The sequence below is a fragment of the Carettochelys insculpta genome, chromosome 16 (genome assembly GCF_033958435.1).
Source record: "Carettochelys insculpta isolate YL-2023 chromosome 16, ASM3395843v1, whole genome shotgun sequence".
Classification (NCBI taxonomy): domain Eukaryota; kingdom Metazoa; phylum Chordata; order Testudines; family Carettochelyidae; genus Carettochelys; species Carettochelys insculpta.
Genome location: NC_134152.1, coordinates 23,625,297 through 23,639,340, shown reverse-complemented (window position 1 = coordinate 23,639,340; position 14,044 = coordinate 23,625,297). Strand labels below are relative to the sequence as shown.

The window sequence follows — 14,044 nt, the reverse complement described above, 5'->3', positions numbered from 1 at the left end:
GTAGCCACCCATGGCCCCATGCCGCCAGGCACATCGAGAAGGGGTTGGGGTCCGGGAAGCCCTCTGGGAGGCCCTCAAGTGGGAGCCATGCTGACCTCCACCAGGTACCCTCCGGCTCACACCCACCCTGCAGCACGGCCCCCCCCCCACACAAGGGACACTGGGGTGCACAAAAAAGGTTTAATAACTGGGGGCCATCTATATACATGTAAATAAACAACTCTGGAAAAATGGTGTGGGGTCTTCCTATGGGAGTTAAATGGGGGAAATGGGGGAGAACTATATACAATGAGGCGGGGGCATACCCCCATGGCCACAGGTGTGGGGGGCCCTGTTGGGGCCGGGAGGGGGCTGGCAGGACAGGGAGGTAAGATCGGCCAGGGGCTAAGGAATGGGGTGGGCTGGGTGAGGTGGGGCAGATGGGGTGTTGGGGGGGGTGTTGGGGGGAGATCCTCTCCCTGGCTCGCACTGGAAATCAGCCAGTGGCCCAGGGTGAGCTGGGAGGATGAGGTGAGGGTGGGTGGGATGAGGGCGGTGAGTTTGGGGGCAGCAGGAGTGGGTTCGGGGCCAGCAGGGGGGGCCGGCAGGGGGGCCAGCTGTTGGAGGGCTGTGGCTGCTCACCCCAGACTTCCCTCTGCCAGGCCCTGTCCTCCTGCTCCATCTGCAGCCACTCCCAGAGCACGGCAGTCTGCTCCCAGCGTGCGCTGCAGCGTGGGCCTCCGCTGCCTCCTGGGGGTGGTAACAGCATTGCTGTTGGGCCCTCTGGGGCTGGGCAGGTGGCAGCCTAGGCGACGGGGAGGAGGGTTCCCTGGATCCGTCGGATGGTGGCGCGGGTGTGGTCCGACCCTCAGAGGATGATGCTGTGGAGACAGAAGAGGGAGAGAGGCCACCCATCAGTGCAGTCGCCCAGGCCCAGGGGCTCCACCCGCACCACCCCCACCATCCCTGGACCATCCCCCGAGGTGGTGCCTCCCCTGCCGACCTGCCCTTGGGGCTCCCATTTGCCTGCTGGGACCTCATCTGTGGGGTGATCACTGGCTGCAGCATGGCCCCCATATCCCTTCCCGGTCAGGAGGGCCGGGGTGCTGTCCACGGGCACAGGTGCTGGATGGCGCCGTGCCTGGGTCTGGAACGGGGCAGGGATAGGTCCCTGCCCCAGGCTGCCTGATCCACCCGTTACCTACCTGGGGCTCCAGAGAACAGGTCCGGGGACACCGGCCTCAAGGGGGCCTGGCTGGAGGTACCGGAGCTGATGGCGATCACGAGTGGTCCCCCCTCCTCCGAGTCGCTCCCTGGCTCCACTGGCATGGTCTGGCTCGAGGATCCTGGCTGTTCCCGTGGGTCCGTCTCCCAGTCAGTGTTGAGCCTGCTTGTGTCCACCACCGCCAACGTCTCAGGGACGTCCTTCAGGCCGAGGAGCTGTTCTAATGCCCAGTAATGCAGGCACCTCAGGCCGACCCCAGTCCCTGCTTGCCTGCAGGCATCCCTGGCCCAGCTATAGGCCTGCCTCAGCTCCTTGACCTTCGATTGGACCTGGGCGGCCGTGTGTTGGGGGTGTCCCTGCTTCCTCAGTCCCAGCGACAGCCGCTCGAAGGCATCTGTGTTGCAAGGATGACTGGTGCTATAGAGCAGCACCTCCTCCTCCGCCCAGAGACCAAGGAGGTCTTTTACCTTGGCCTCTGTCCAGGAGGGGCTCCTCCTTTTCTGACCCTGGCTCTCCTCAGGTGACCCCTCGGGCTGGGAGGAGGGGGTCTCCTGCTCCGCAGAGCGTGGGGGGCTCGCCATCCAGCTGATCAGCTGTATGGTGTGTTTGTCTGTGCTGCTGGAGCATGTGACAGGAAGAGCTCATGCTCCTCAGGCCCCGGGCACGCTCTCAGCTTCCTGCACGGGGTTTCCAGGGCCATGCGGCTTAAAGGGGTTGTCCCAGGGAACACAGAGCCCTGCTGGGGCTTGTTAGTGTGTCTCCACGCTCCCTGGAGCCGCCGCCATGGCAGACCCGTAATTTCAAAATTGCAGGCCCAGAGCGTCTATACATGCCCTATTTCAAAATTTGGTTTTGAAAGGGGCTGCTCTTCCCGATCCTGGATGGGAAGAGCGGTTTTGAAATTTGTGCCCCTTTTCGCTGAAAACAATTTCGAAAGAGGCTGTTGGGCTCTGCAGCCTCTTTTGAAATTGGGCCCCCTTTCGAAATTAATTTCGAAACAAGGGGCTAGTGTAGATGCACCCATAGAGATGTGCTTTAAAGAAGGCAAAATGACAAATGTTACATAGGATTGTGAAACACATTTAATAATCAAAGATTCCCACTGCTTATGATTGATCAGAAACACAGACAACATTCTGGAAGATTGGATAATAAATAAATAATAAAATATAGTCTTTATGGAGCTTTACATATTTCAAGCAGTTCCTGGCCAATAGGAAATACAGAGCTGGTGCAGGGCAGGAGGGCGGGGGTAGTGTGCTGAGCTTGGAGATGAGGGAGGGGCATGTTGCTGCTTCCAGGAAGCTGAGAGGACCTGAGTAGGGAACCTGTCAGCCTCAACAACATCCCCTGGCCCAGCACCAGCCAGGACCCTTGGCCACGTGCCACCACCCTCTTCCCCCATACATGCACTTTAGCTCCCCGACCACCTCCCTCCCCTGAGATTTAGGTAGGAGAATATAGTACAAGTCAAGGACAGGACACAGGCTGTGATTTTGTTTTCTGCCTCTGACCTGTCCCTGACTTTTACTAAAAATACTGTGACTTAAATGTAGCCTTAATTATGATAGAGCAAAATCTCCACAGCCATACAGAAGTGAGCATCCAGACTGGCCTGTCAGGAACAGCAAGAACAGCCTGAACTATTCAAGCGCCCCTTAAAGATGATGTACAACCCCTAAATTTTCAAAAATGACCAGTGGTTTTCAGTGCCTCAATTTATTGGTGGCCAACATGAAACATCTGAAAGCAGCCTTATTTTCAGAAAGTGTGGAGAACCCACCACTTAAAATAAGGCCATTTTTAAGGTATCTGATGTTGAGGACATAAAATCATTAGCTTGCTGCAGCATGCTAACTTGAGTTAGACAAAAGACTTAGCAATTATCATAATTATTACTAGCATGCTTAAGCTATTATCTTCAGTGCATTTGGGGAATGGGATTTGTCTAATTGTTCTTTACACAAAATATTTCTTGCCATTATTAATGCCATTGCACATGACACAACTTTTGATTCTTCACCTCTTGACCAGGTTGGTCACCATCTAATTAAAGCTTCCTAAAGGGACAGGTAATAGATATGCAGTTTTTCATTTTTAATACAAAAGAAGGTCTTGCCCTACCAGGAACATTTATTTTAATTAACATATGCTATAGAGATACTTTATTAGGGTAATTCAAGACTTATATACTTGTTAAGACTCACTTACTTCTCCCTTGTCAGGCTTAAGTAGGATTTAAGTAAGTGATGCAGAAGCCCTGTGCTAGCCCTCAGTAACTTAACTTTCATCCCAGATGTCCCTGGTCCAGATGATACTTTCATCAGCGTTCTCTTATTTACCTTTCCATGTCTTTTCCCTTCACACCATTGGCCAATGTATGAAACTGGATGGCTGCCAAACTTGAACATGCCAAAGCCATGCCTGATTCCATTCTTCACTTCTCCTTCATATGTGCTGCCATCAGGCCATCTGTAACTGCCATTATACATCTGCACATTCTTAACAAAATTCCCCTACGAAATTAAATTATAAATTGATTACTCACTAACGCACATGACTCCTTACTCCTCCTAGATTAAGGTAGATGGGAGTGAACGTATGCAGGAGAGAGCATCTAGGGCAATGTTTCCCAATTTTATTTTGCCACAGCACCCTCTTAAACTTGAAAGAATTTTGTGGAACCCCATTCCCAGGCTCCACCCTGCTTAGCCACCAAACCCACCCCCATCTCCAGGCTTTATCTGCCTCAGCCCCCAAATCTGCCCTGCATCCCCAAGCTTTACCTACCATCCTGCAAAGCTGCTCCCTTATCCCCAGGCTTAACTCCTCCCAGCCTCAAACCTGCTCACTCATCCCCAGGAGTAACCCGCCTTGGCCCCAAAACACCCCCCTGCAACTAATCCATCCATGGTGCTGGCTGAAAAGCCTATACCAGGCTGCCACGCGCACCCAACAGAAGTAAGGCTGGTGTGGAGGCAGTGGTGTGGTGTGGTGTGGAGGCTGGTGGGGAGAGAGCTGAGCCACATCAACCAGAGGGGTGTGGCTGCTTGGGTAGTGGGGCTCTCCTCGTTGGGGACAGTGTATCAGGATGCCTCCCTCCACTCACAGAAAATCTGACCCAGAACACAGGGGCTGTACAAGCTACAGCTCAGAGCCCCTGCAGACTGGGACTGCAGCCCCAAAGCCCCTCTCTGAATCCAGCCCTGTGCTGGGGCCAGTGAGAGGCAGAACCAGCTCAGCATGGAGCTTCCATGGCCAGGGAGTGGAGGCCACAGCTGTTTCATGTGTGATAGCCATGCAGCTTAGAGGGATGAGCAGCAGGCCGAGTAAGGGGCTCTCTGCGGCTCTCTACCACTGCTGAAACTGTGGAACTTAATTTAATTGGTTTAATGATTGGATCCCTCCTGCCGCCCTGCTGGCCATTAAACGAATTAAATTTAGTTCTGTTTCAACAGTGGCAGGGCAGGGAGCTGCAGAGAAGTCAGCAGTGGCAGGGTCTAGAGCCACTAATGACTCCTTAAAGAACTTCCTGCAGATCTGGAGCAGCAATGAAATTTTCTCGCAGAACCCTTATTTTCACTTTGTGGAACCCCTGGGTTCCACAGAACACCGTTTGGGAAAACACTGATCTAGGGCATGGTTTCCCAAACTGGGGGGCGTGAAGAAATCCTAGGGGTGGGGTGTGAGGTGACCGAGTCCTTCCCACGCAAAGAAAGAGACAGCGTTTGCTTCTGGCTCTTAGCCCCTGCCATTTGACATGAATGACCTTGCGCAGCTGCTATAAGAACCAGGCAGCTGGCGAAGATGCATGTGGAGCTAACTACCTCCTGCAAAGGTGACTGAATGTGGGTTGGAGCGGGAGGGGGAGGAGAAGAAGTTTGGGGTTAGATGGGGGGGCTGGGGATGGGGTAAGAGCGGGAGGATAGTGGTGCCTGGCTTTGTGGGAGGGGAGGGGCTCAGGCAGGTGGCTTACAAGGCTTAGGTGGCTAGAGCTGGCAGGTGAGCGGCTGGCCTTGGCAGCATGGGGCGGCTTGGGCCGGAAGGCAGCCAGCTGGCCCCAGCAGTGTAAGGCTTGGGCGGCTGGCACATGGGCAGGTGGCTCTGGCAGTGCAGGTCTCAGGCGGGTGGCTGGCACGGGGCTCAGGCAATTGGCCAGCTGGGGCTGCACTAGGCACCCACAAGGGACCGAGAAAAACTATGTGTGCTTATTTTTAATTTTAAATAACATTTTATATCAAGTTTGTGTGTTTGTTTTAAATTACAAATTGAATCTTTTGTTAAAAGGGGGCTTGGATGATGGTAAAAAAGAGGTGGGGGGCATGAGGGTTTCTCAAAAATCAAAAGGGGGGTGTGATGCCAAAAAGTTTGGGAACCACGGATCTCGGGTGTGGGCTGAGCTGTCCTGAAGGAGGAGCTCTAGGAGCAGTGAAGTCCAAGGAGAAGATCTGAAATGCACAGTATGATCCATCAACTGCACAGTATGTTAGTTTAGTATTCATCTGTTTTTTTCTGTAAAAAGCCAAAATGCCAGAAGGAGGCATGCTGGACTTTACCGTGCATGCACTGTGTTTGTAGAGCAAGTTGGGAAAGGTTCCTGTTCACGGTGCACAAAAGAGAAACCAACTCTAGTTACATTTTGGTGTGTTCTTTATATTTAATATACGGCTGCTACAATAAATTTGCTATTGCCACCTGCAGTCATCTAAACTACATGCTTTCTTAAAACATGCATGTACAGATTGTAATAATCCATAATGATCCTTTAAAATTATTTACATTTCACTTTACCTCATACATCACTCCATCAGCCCATATGTAAGTCCCATGTCCATGCATAAGTCCTTCGGAAAACATGCCCTTCAAAACAATACACGATATTGTTTTTATTCCTTTATCATAACTCAGATCTATAGCTACTGGTAGTTTGAGGAAAAGCAGCCTACCCCTGCCCCTAACTATCAGCACCAAAAGAAGAACATTTTGAGTATCAAACAGCCCTTAGAAACTACAGAATCCACTATTCAACATACATAAATTTAGCTGTGCCGGTTCCACTGAATTAGTAGCATCTCCATTTCCAAGGGATGGATTTGTTCCATTACATTTGGGTACATTTACACCGTAAGCAACACCAAGCCCCTAATTCCGGGTCAAAAGACTCAGATTTGTGCTACCACATTAAAAACTGCTGCATAGATCTTATAGCTCAGGCTGGCCCTTAGGCATAGAAGCCCATGCAAAAACCCCTCACTAGGCCTCAGAGCCTGAACTGCAATGTCTATGCAGCTATTTTTAGCACTGTAGAACAAGCCCCATGAGCCCAGTTCTGTTGACCTTAGCTCGGAGCCTTGCTGCCACAAGCCATGAAGTTGTACTCTTCAGTGCCTTGCCAAAAATGTATCGGTAAACAGAATGCTGATCTACTCACTCTGTATATACTTCCTCCCTGAAAATAGGCTACACCTTCTCCTTCATATAATCCATGGACTTTTTCTCCTTCATAGCTACAAAGAAAATATATGAATGTAAACCATAAACAATGACATTAAAAAATATTGACTGTTACTTTCTGACAAAAGTCAAATTTCATTGTTATCCTCCCTTAGCACCCATTCTGGAAGAAGTGGGGTGAAAGCATACACTGTAACTTGTTTTGGGGTAGAACATCAGGCATGCTCCCCTTCCAAGCCCAAATGAGCATGAGCTGATGGGAATAAGGGGACCTCGAAGTAGGGAGGGTCCTTTCGAAAAGGAGCCCCGTCTGGACGAGCCGTGCAGCGGCGAGGCGCGTCAATTTCGAAGTGCCGCAGCCGCCCGCATGCTAATGAAACACTGAATATGCATTTCAGCACTTCATTAGTAAACTTCAAAATGGCCACTTGCGTGGCCATTTCGAAGTTTGGGGCTAGTGTAGACACAGCCTTTATGTGGACAACTGCATCCACACTTAACAGTGGAATTCATTACCCAAATAAAGCCAAAGGGATGAGGCTTTATGCTAGTACCTGTAAAGAGCAAATGAGATGAGAAGGCAAGACTCTGGACCAGGATACAGGGCTGTGGTACATCCCTCCATCCACTGCTATCATGGGGGGGTATTAAGGCCACCTGAACTCTAGTCATGAGGACGCAGCCTCACTGGCACCCTTTTCAGTAACTTATGCCAACATCCCTTGCACAGCCAGTTTGCTAGTATTTTACAACACAGTGGGTCTTAAATAAAGCAGATGACTGTGCGTGCACATACACTCAAGTTACCGATACCCGCTGTCTTGCAGTTCATTGATGCTTGATGTCTATCTGCCTTATAGATTGCAGACTTGGTTTTGTACAATACCAAGCATACCACAGGAACTTAAAAACTAAATCCTGATCTAATAGATGTGTTTTTAACTAAGCTGATGTGTTTTTAACATACTTTTCTACAATAAGTTGAGTGAGAATAGGTTCCTCATAATACTGAGCTGCTTCTTTGATCAGAGGTTCTTCCACCTCTTTTGATTCTTCCTGGCATTCTAAAGAGCTTGCTTGTGCTTCCTCCATTTGATTCAGTGATGTCTGGACACAGGACAGCTTGGAAAAACTACCTTCAAGTGAAGTCTCAGGTGCAGGAGATGGTGGAGGTGCCAACTTTTCTGTTTTTTTGCCATCTTTCTTCTTATCTTTAGCCATTGTCACTGAATTGCCTCAAAGCTACTTTCTGATCAGCTTTCTTTTTGCTATTTTTTATGACAGAGGTTTACTTTTCAAAATATGAACTAATTTAACTGAAAAAGAAAAGATCAAAAGCAAACATAAAAATCTGTTTTCTCTCCCCTCCTCATCCTCAAAAACTGTATTTTTAAAGTTTTATTGCTATAAGGTAATTGCAACAATCCTCTAAAAGTACCAAAAAGTGCTACGTGTTTCATGAACTTCTAAGGGAGTGGTTCTCAACCAGTGGCACATGTACCACAGGAATATACAGAGGTCTTCCAGAGAATACATTCACTCATCTAGATCTTTGCCTAATTTTACAATAGGCTACATAAAAAGCCCTAGCAAAGTCATTACAAACTCGTATTTCATAGATTATGACTTGTTTATACTGCCCTATACACTATAACTACATCTACATTAGAGAGCTTGGACACAAAACCCCAGTTTTGTCAACAAAACTTGCTGAGCATCCACACTAAAAACGTGTTCTGTTGACATACTGTTGACAAGACTCAGCACTTTTGTTGACAGCCTTCTGCCTCTCCCCAAGTGGCAGAATGCCTTTCTCGACAGAACCTGTCCACAAAAAGCCATGTGGATGCTCTTGGGGGCCCTCTGCCAACAGACAGGCTTTCAGGTCACTGTGCAGCCGTGTCTGCTGTGCTTCCGTGTGGCTGTTTTGTCAAGACAGTGGCCAGGCAGTCAACAGAACAATCCGCTTTTGTGTGTGGCCACAATCTGTTGAAGTTTTGTCAGAACATATCTTCCAACAGTAACTTCTGTTGACAGATCACTGAAGCGTAGTCATAGCCTATATGCTGAAATCTCAGGGCAATATTTATATTATAATTGATTTATTTCATAATTACATGGTAAAAGCAAAAAACAAAGCAATTTTTCAGTAACAGTGTGCGGTGATACTTTTCTTTATTTATATCTAATTGTGTAAGCAAGCAGTTTTTAAGAGAGGTGTAAATTGGGAGTACGTGAGACAAACCAGATTCCTGTCAGATGTATAATAGCCTGTACCACTTGCAAGCCACTGTCCTAGATAAATGAGGGGTAGCCAGAATACACTAGATTCCACTAACACTCTTTGAGGAAATAGCAAGTTACAAATTCACCTGACGTCTACACAATGTTTCTCATCTTTATTTTTTTATAAAGTACCCCTTTTTTCAAAAAATATTAACCCAGTACCTACAATTTCCAAACACACAAATTTTTTTCCTACCATTGCAATACATTTGTTTAAACAACTTAATCATAATTGGTTGGGTAGAAGAAATTGCCTATAGGCAGTAGACTTGCCATCGTACTTATGTCTGTGCAAAAAGGATAAATAAAAACATTAAATGGATATAAAATAAGTCCAGTTTTTTATTCATAAGAAAGGTTGAGAAACACTGAGTTAATATACCCTCTGTGTACCCCCTGGAGGTACACATACCTCCGGTTGAGAACTGTTGGTCTAGAACACAAAATGACAATTTATGCAAACCAGTCTAACGTTAAATATCAAAGAGGTAGCTATGTTAGTCTGTATGTTCACAAACAACAAGAAGTCCTGTGGCACCTTACAGACTAACACATGGTTTGGAGCACGAGCTTTCATGGACAAAGACCCACTTCATCAGATGCATGAGCCTAATGCTACATATTTGTGACTCCAAGTGATTACACAAAGTTCATAGAGTTCGTAACAGAGAGAAAGCTGTGCTAGTCTATATACTATCTAAACAAAAAAGCAGTCAAGTAGCACTTTAAATACTAACAAAATAATTTATTAGGTGAGCTTTCATGGGATGGACCCACTTCTTCAGACCATAGCCATACCAGAACAGACTCAATATTTAAGGCACAGAGAACCAAAAACGGTAATCAAGGTGGACAAATTAGAAAAAAAAACTATCAAGGTGAGCAAATCATAGAGTAGGGGGCAGAAGGGGGGTGGGGGAAGTCATGAATTAGATTAAGCCAAGTATGCAAACCAGCCCCTATAGTGACCCAGAAAATTCCATCTCAGTTCAAACCACGTGTTAATGTGTCAAATTTGAATATGAATATGAAAGAGGCTGCTGAACTCTCTTTCATATTCAAATTTGACACATTAACACGTGGCTTGAACTGACTGGAATTTTCTGGGTCACTACAGGGGCTCGTTTGCATACTTGGCTTAATCTAATTCTGGACTCCCTCCCCTTTTGCTCCCTCTACTTTCTGATTTGCTCACCTTGATCATTTTTTTTTCCCGATCTGTCCACCTTGATTACTGTTTTTGGTTCTCTGTGCCTTAAATATTGAGTCTGTTCTGGTGTGGCTGTGGTCTGGGGAGGTGGGTCTGTCCCACGAGGACTCACCTAATACATTATTTTGTTAGTCTTTAAAGTGCTACTTGTCTGCTTTTTTGTTTTCACAGAATTAGGGTGCCTCATATCACGACTCCTGGTGTTCTGCGATTAAATCTCCATGGCACAATCTCCCCACTCCTGGTACCTGCCATGTTAGCTAGGAACGGGTTAGAGGCGAATAGATACACACGCTGGTCACGGCGGGATTAAAACAAAGTGGCGTACAGCGGGACTAGTTAACGGACTGAACAAAAGGACAAACCTCCTGCAAGACCGAGCTGCTGTTCCGCTCCACGCCTAGTAACACCTGCGCCGAGGTCTCCCCACCCAGCGGGAAGCCGGGGCCCCGATCAGCGCCCCTCCGCCGCCGCCCAGGGGCTCCCCAGTGCAAAGCAGAGGGTGGCCGACGACAAGCGGCTTCGGGTTCGGCGGCCAAAGCGTCCTGCGCCTGGCTCTTATCGCCATAGTAACCGCCTGCAGGCGGAAAGCCGAGCACTCGTTTTCTTAAAGGGACCGCCGCTCATTCCCCACTCCCAGGACAATATAGCTCCTGCCCCAGGCTGGTTACTGCGGCCGCCGCGCCGCAGCAGGCCATGCGGCACAGCCAGTTCCCCCGTCCGGCTCCCCCCTGGGCTAGCAACGCTGCAGCGCAAGGCTGAAAGTAGCTCCAGGAAAGACGTTGGGGCGTTTCCCCGCTCCCCCCAATCCCGGACTGCAGCGCAGCTGACGCCAGGCAGGCGCCACGGGAGGTTTTTTTTCTTTTCTTTTTTTCCCCGACTGGTCCTATTCCCACTCCTACGTATCCTTTCCGTTTCTTTGCATCAGCACGAGGGCTTTAGATGACTACTGCAGTGCACGAGATCTGAGATTCTACAGCAGCAGAAGCTGGCTCCAGCCTCAGCCTGCCTTTTGGAACACGTTTGGATGGTTGTTACATTTCAAGGGGAGGAAATAATACTTAGGGACTATTCAGGGCTTACTTTGATAAGCTCAGAATTGTTATTCCTGCTGCAGCATCAAGTCCACATCATATACAGGGAAACTAGTGAACAGTGGTAGATTTAAATACGTTTTTGCCAAACTTCACACAATTCAATAACAAAGCCAGAAAGAGAATGCACATCTTTTATCTTGTATTCTCACATTATCCATTAAGCAACAACAGAAATAAAGTTGAAAACATCCTCTTTAAAAACAGTCCAGATATCTTTGTCCTGTTATCCTGGTGTAACCCACTTTTCCAGGTCAACTCTTGGTCTCACTAACCTTAGAGTTTTGCCACTGACTTTCCTTAAGTCCAAGATTTGGCCTCCTGACTCCAAAGTAACCAATATAATAACTGAAATATAACAAGTGAAAGAAGCTCCTAATTTTAGAATCATTTTCTTTATTCCTTACCATGGGTGGTGGATTAGGCTGTTGCTTTTCATTCTTAGAAAAGGCATCTTTTCTTGAAAACAGGTTTATGGAGTAAGACTCAGGAAGATGCTACTTAAGAGGCAACGGCTGATACCATAGGTACACAATTCTATTCTACCCTCTCTTTAACACCAGTGTTTAATGTTTCTTAATGCTAAATATTAAATGTCAGAAAAATCTTGACATGGAATTGCAATTAATAGTGAAAAAATATGATTTAATAGTTTCACTTATACATCAAATATGATTTATTTGAAATATTGCACAAAAGCAACATATCCTACAAAAGTTGTCTGCCTTATAGTTGTAATACAAGCTTTGCAATTTATATTTTATGTGAAGTCCGACCATATTACATTCTCTATAAAGAATGTGCACCTAGAATCCTGAATTTCCATATAAAATATTATTTTTAAATATCTTAAAACTACCAAAAAAACCATAAAAGGCCAGCTATGACAAAAGGAATGTATTTACAAGTAAATTCTGGTATGTCTTTATACTTGATAGGAGTAATGAAGAAAGATCACAGGATGCCTGTGTTAAGGTAATTTTTAAATTTACAAAATCGTGGCTAAAACTGTCACTTCTTTGACAAAATAAAAAAAAGTTTTATGATAAAATGAGCAATTGAAAAATAATTAGATTAATAACATTACCAGTGAAATGAAAGTAAAAAAATGCTAAAAATATACACAAGAGTCTGCTATTCTTGAGACACCATATCCAAATTGGCTATATGTCTCATGGTTGGTCTTCCATGGGGACAATTCCAAGGATGCTCAATCTCACCCATGTGAGTGATCAGTTTCTTCATCTCATTTACATTAAGTGCAGTTCCAATCATCACCTGTGAACAAAAACCAAACAACAATATTTTCTTTCTCCTTCATGATGAATTGTTACACAAAAACTGTACATCTCCAATTACAATAGTGGACAAGATACTGTGCAAAGCATTGAAGAGACCCAGAGAACAAACACCACCTAATTTAAGGCCACATACAAAGGACTGAATTCTGCCCTTTCCTGTATGAATTTAAAACTGACATAATTAGACACTTTAGTGAAATTATTCTTGATTTACACGGGGAACAAAACAGCAGGATAAGACCAATGATGTTAAGTGCCAACATCCACTAGCAACATACAATCCACTTAAATGTATAGTATTTACTAGTAATGATACATCAAATGCAGCACTTACAGATTTTCTACAAGCACGAGAAGCAAACATCTGCCTGACTCTGGAGGGTCTACACATGACTCCTGGGCAATCACTTAACATGAAGATCAACTCCTCTATGTCCTGTGGACCAAAAGTCCAGTTTTTGCTTGTTGGCAAGGAAATCAACTTAACCCTTTCAGTTACAGGAGCTGGAAGATTTTTTTAAAAAAGCAAAATATCTAGTAAACAGTTAATCAATACAAGTGAACATTTCATTTTGTTAAATGCTTGACAAATAAGTAAAAATTTACAAATACTGCTTCCATAACTCAATCCATAATGATTCTTAAATGAGTACTAAAATTTAATTACAAGTCTTTTGAGAGATTTCTAGCTTTACAAAAATTCTAATATTTAAAAAGAAAAATCAAGGGAAAGCTTGCAAGATCTGACTTTCTGAAGTTATTTTTGAAGTGTAACTAAAAATAGATTTTTCTGTAAAATTTTGATAATTGTCACTGCTATTTTAGGCAAAACCAAAAAGACCTACCCTTGAAGATTTCTGAAATTTAAAAACACACAGTGGTCCATAGCATGGCTGTATGTACTTGAAAACTGCCACAAGGAATTAACAGTCATTTCCCTCTATGGCACACATTATTTTACACTTAAATAGTGCTTTTTGCACTGAGACTCTGAGACAAACAAGTATTCTCCTCATTTTACAGATTAAATAAATGCACTTAGCTGTTAAGTGATTTGTACAAGACTATAGAGCAACTTAGTAAGAGTGCCAAAAAGAGAATACAATAATCCCAACAGTTAGTTCCCTCATTTAACTATCAAATTATTTGTTTGCCTATTTGTAACCCTTTTATTCCAACAAGTATTTTACTAATGCAATGCAAGAAGAATAAAAACTTAATACTTTTAAGAACTGCAATTGATATTTTTGGTCACTACCACATGATAAGAAAAATAACTAGGAATCCACAGTAACCATTTACTAATCCCATTTCTTGAATAACAAATAGGTATAAATGTTCCACTGAATATTTTCAAGGACCACAATAGAAAAACAATATGCATTGAGTATGACAAGTCAATATTTCAGAGCTTTATTTTACAATACTACTGACATCTGGACCACTGGAAATCTGGGGATATCCAAAAGTATCTGCATGTGCAGATGTGGATACA

General features: G+C 45.4%; 2 protein-coding genes across 2 annotated transcripts in view; both read right to left on the bottom strand.

Moving 5' to 3' along the window:
* RSPH10B (radial spoke head 10 homolog B) overlaps positions 1-10,650 on the bottom strand; it is a 61,548-nt gene extending 50,898 nt beyond the window's left edge. Inside the window, exons 1-5 of the mRNA XM_075011270.1 lie at positions 10,520-10,650; positions 7,626-7,974; positions 6,636-6,711; positions 5,996-6,064; positions 3,547-3,720 (exon numbers count right to left, since the gene is read on the bottom strand). Of these exons, the coding sequence (XP_074867371.1) occupies positions 3,547-3,720; positions 5,996-6,064; positions 6,636-6,711; positions 7,626-7,879 (573 nt within the window). The 5' untranslated portion in view covers positions 7,880-7,974; positions 10,520-10,650. The remainder of the gene's footprint in view (positions 1-3,546; positions 3,721-5,995; positions 6,065-6,635; positions 6,712-7,625; positions 7,975-10,519) is intronic.
* A 743-nt stretch (positions 10,651-11,393) lies between these two features.
* PMS2 (PMS1 homolog 2, mismatch repair system component) overlaps positions 11,394-14,044 on the bottom strand; it is a 29,463-nt gene continuing 26,812 nt past the window's right edge. Inside the window, exons 14-15 of the mRNA XM_075010253.1 lie at positions 12,884-13,053; positions 11,394-12,526 (exon numbers count right to left, since the gene is read on the bottom strand). Of these exons, the coding sequence (XP_074866354.1) occupies positions 12,383-12,526; positions 12,884-13,053 (314 nt within the window). The 3' untranslated portion in view covers positions 11,394-12,382. The remainder of the gene's footprint in view (positions 12,527-12,883; positions 13,054-14,044) is intronic.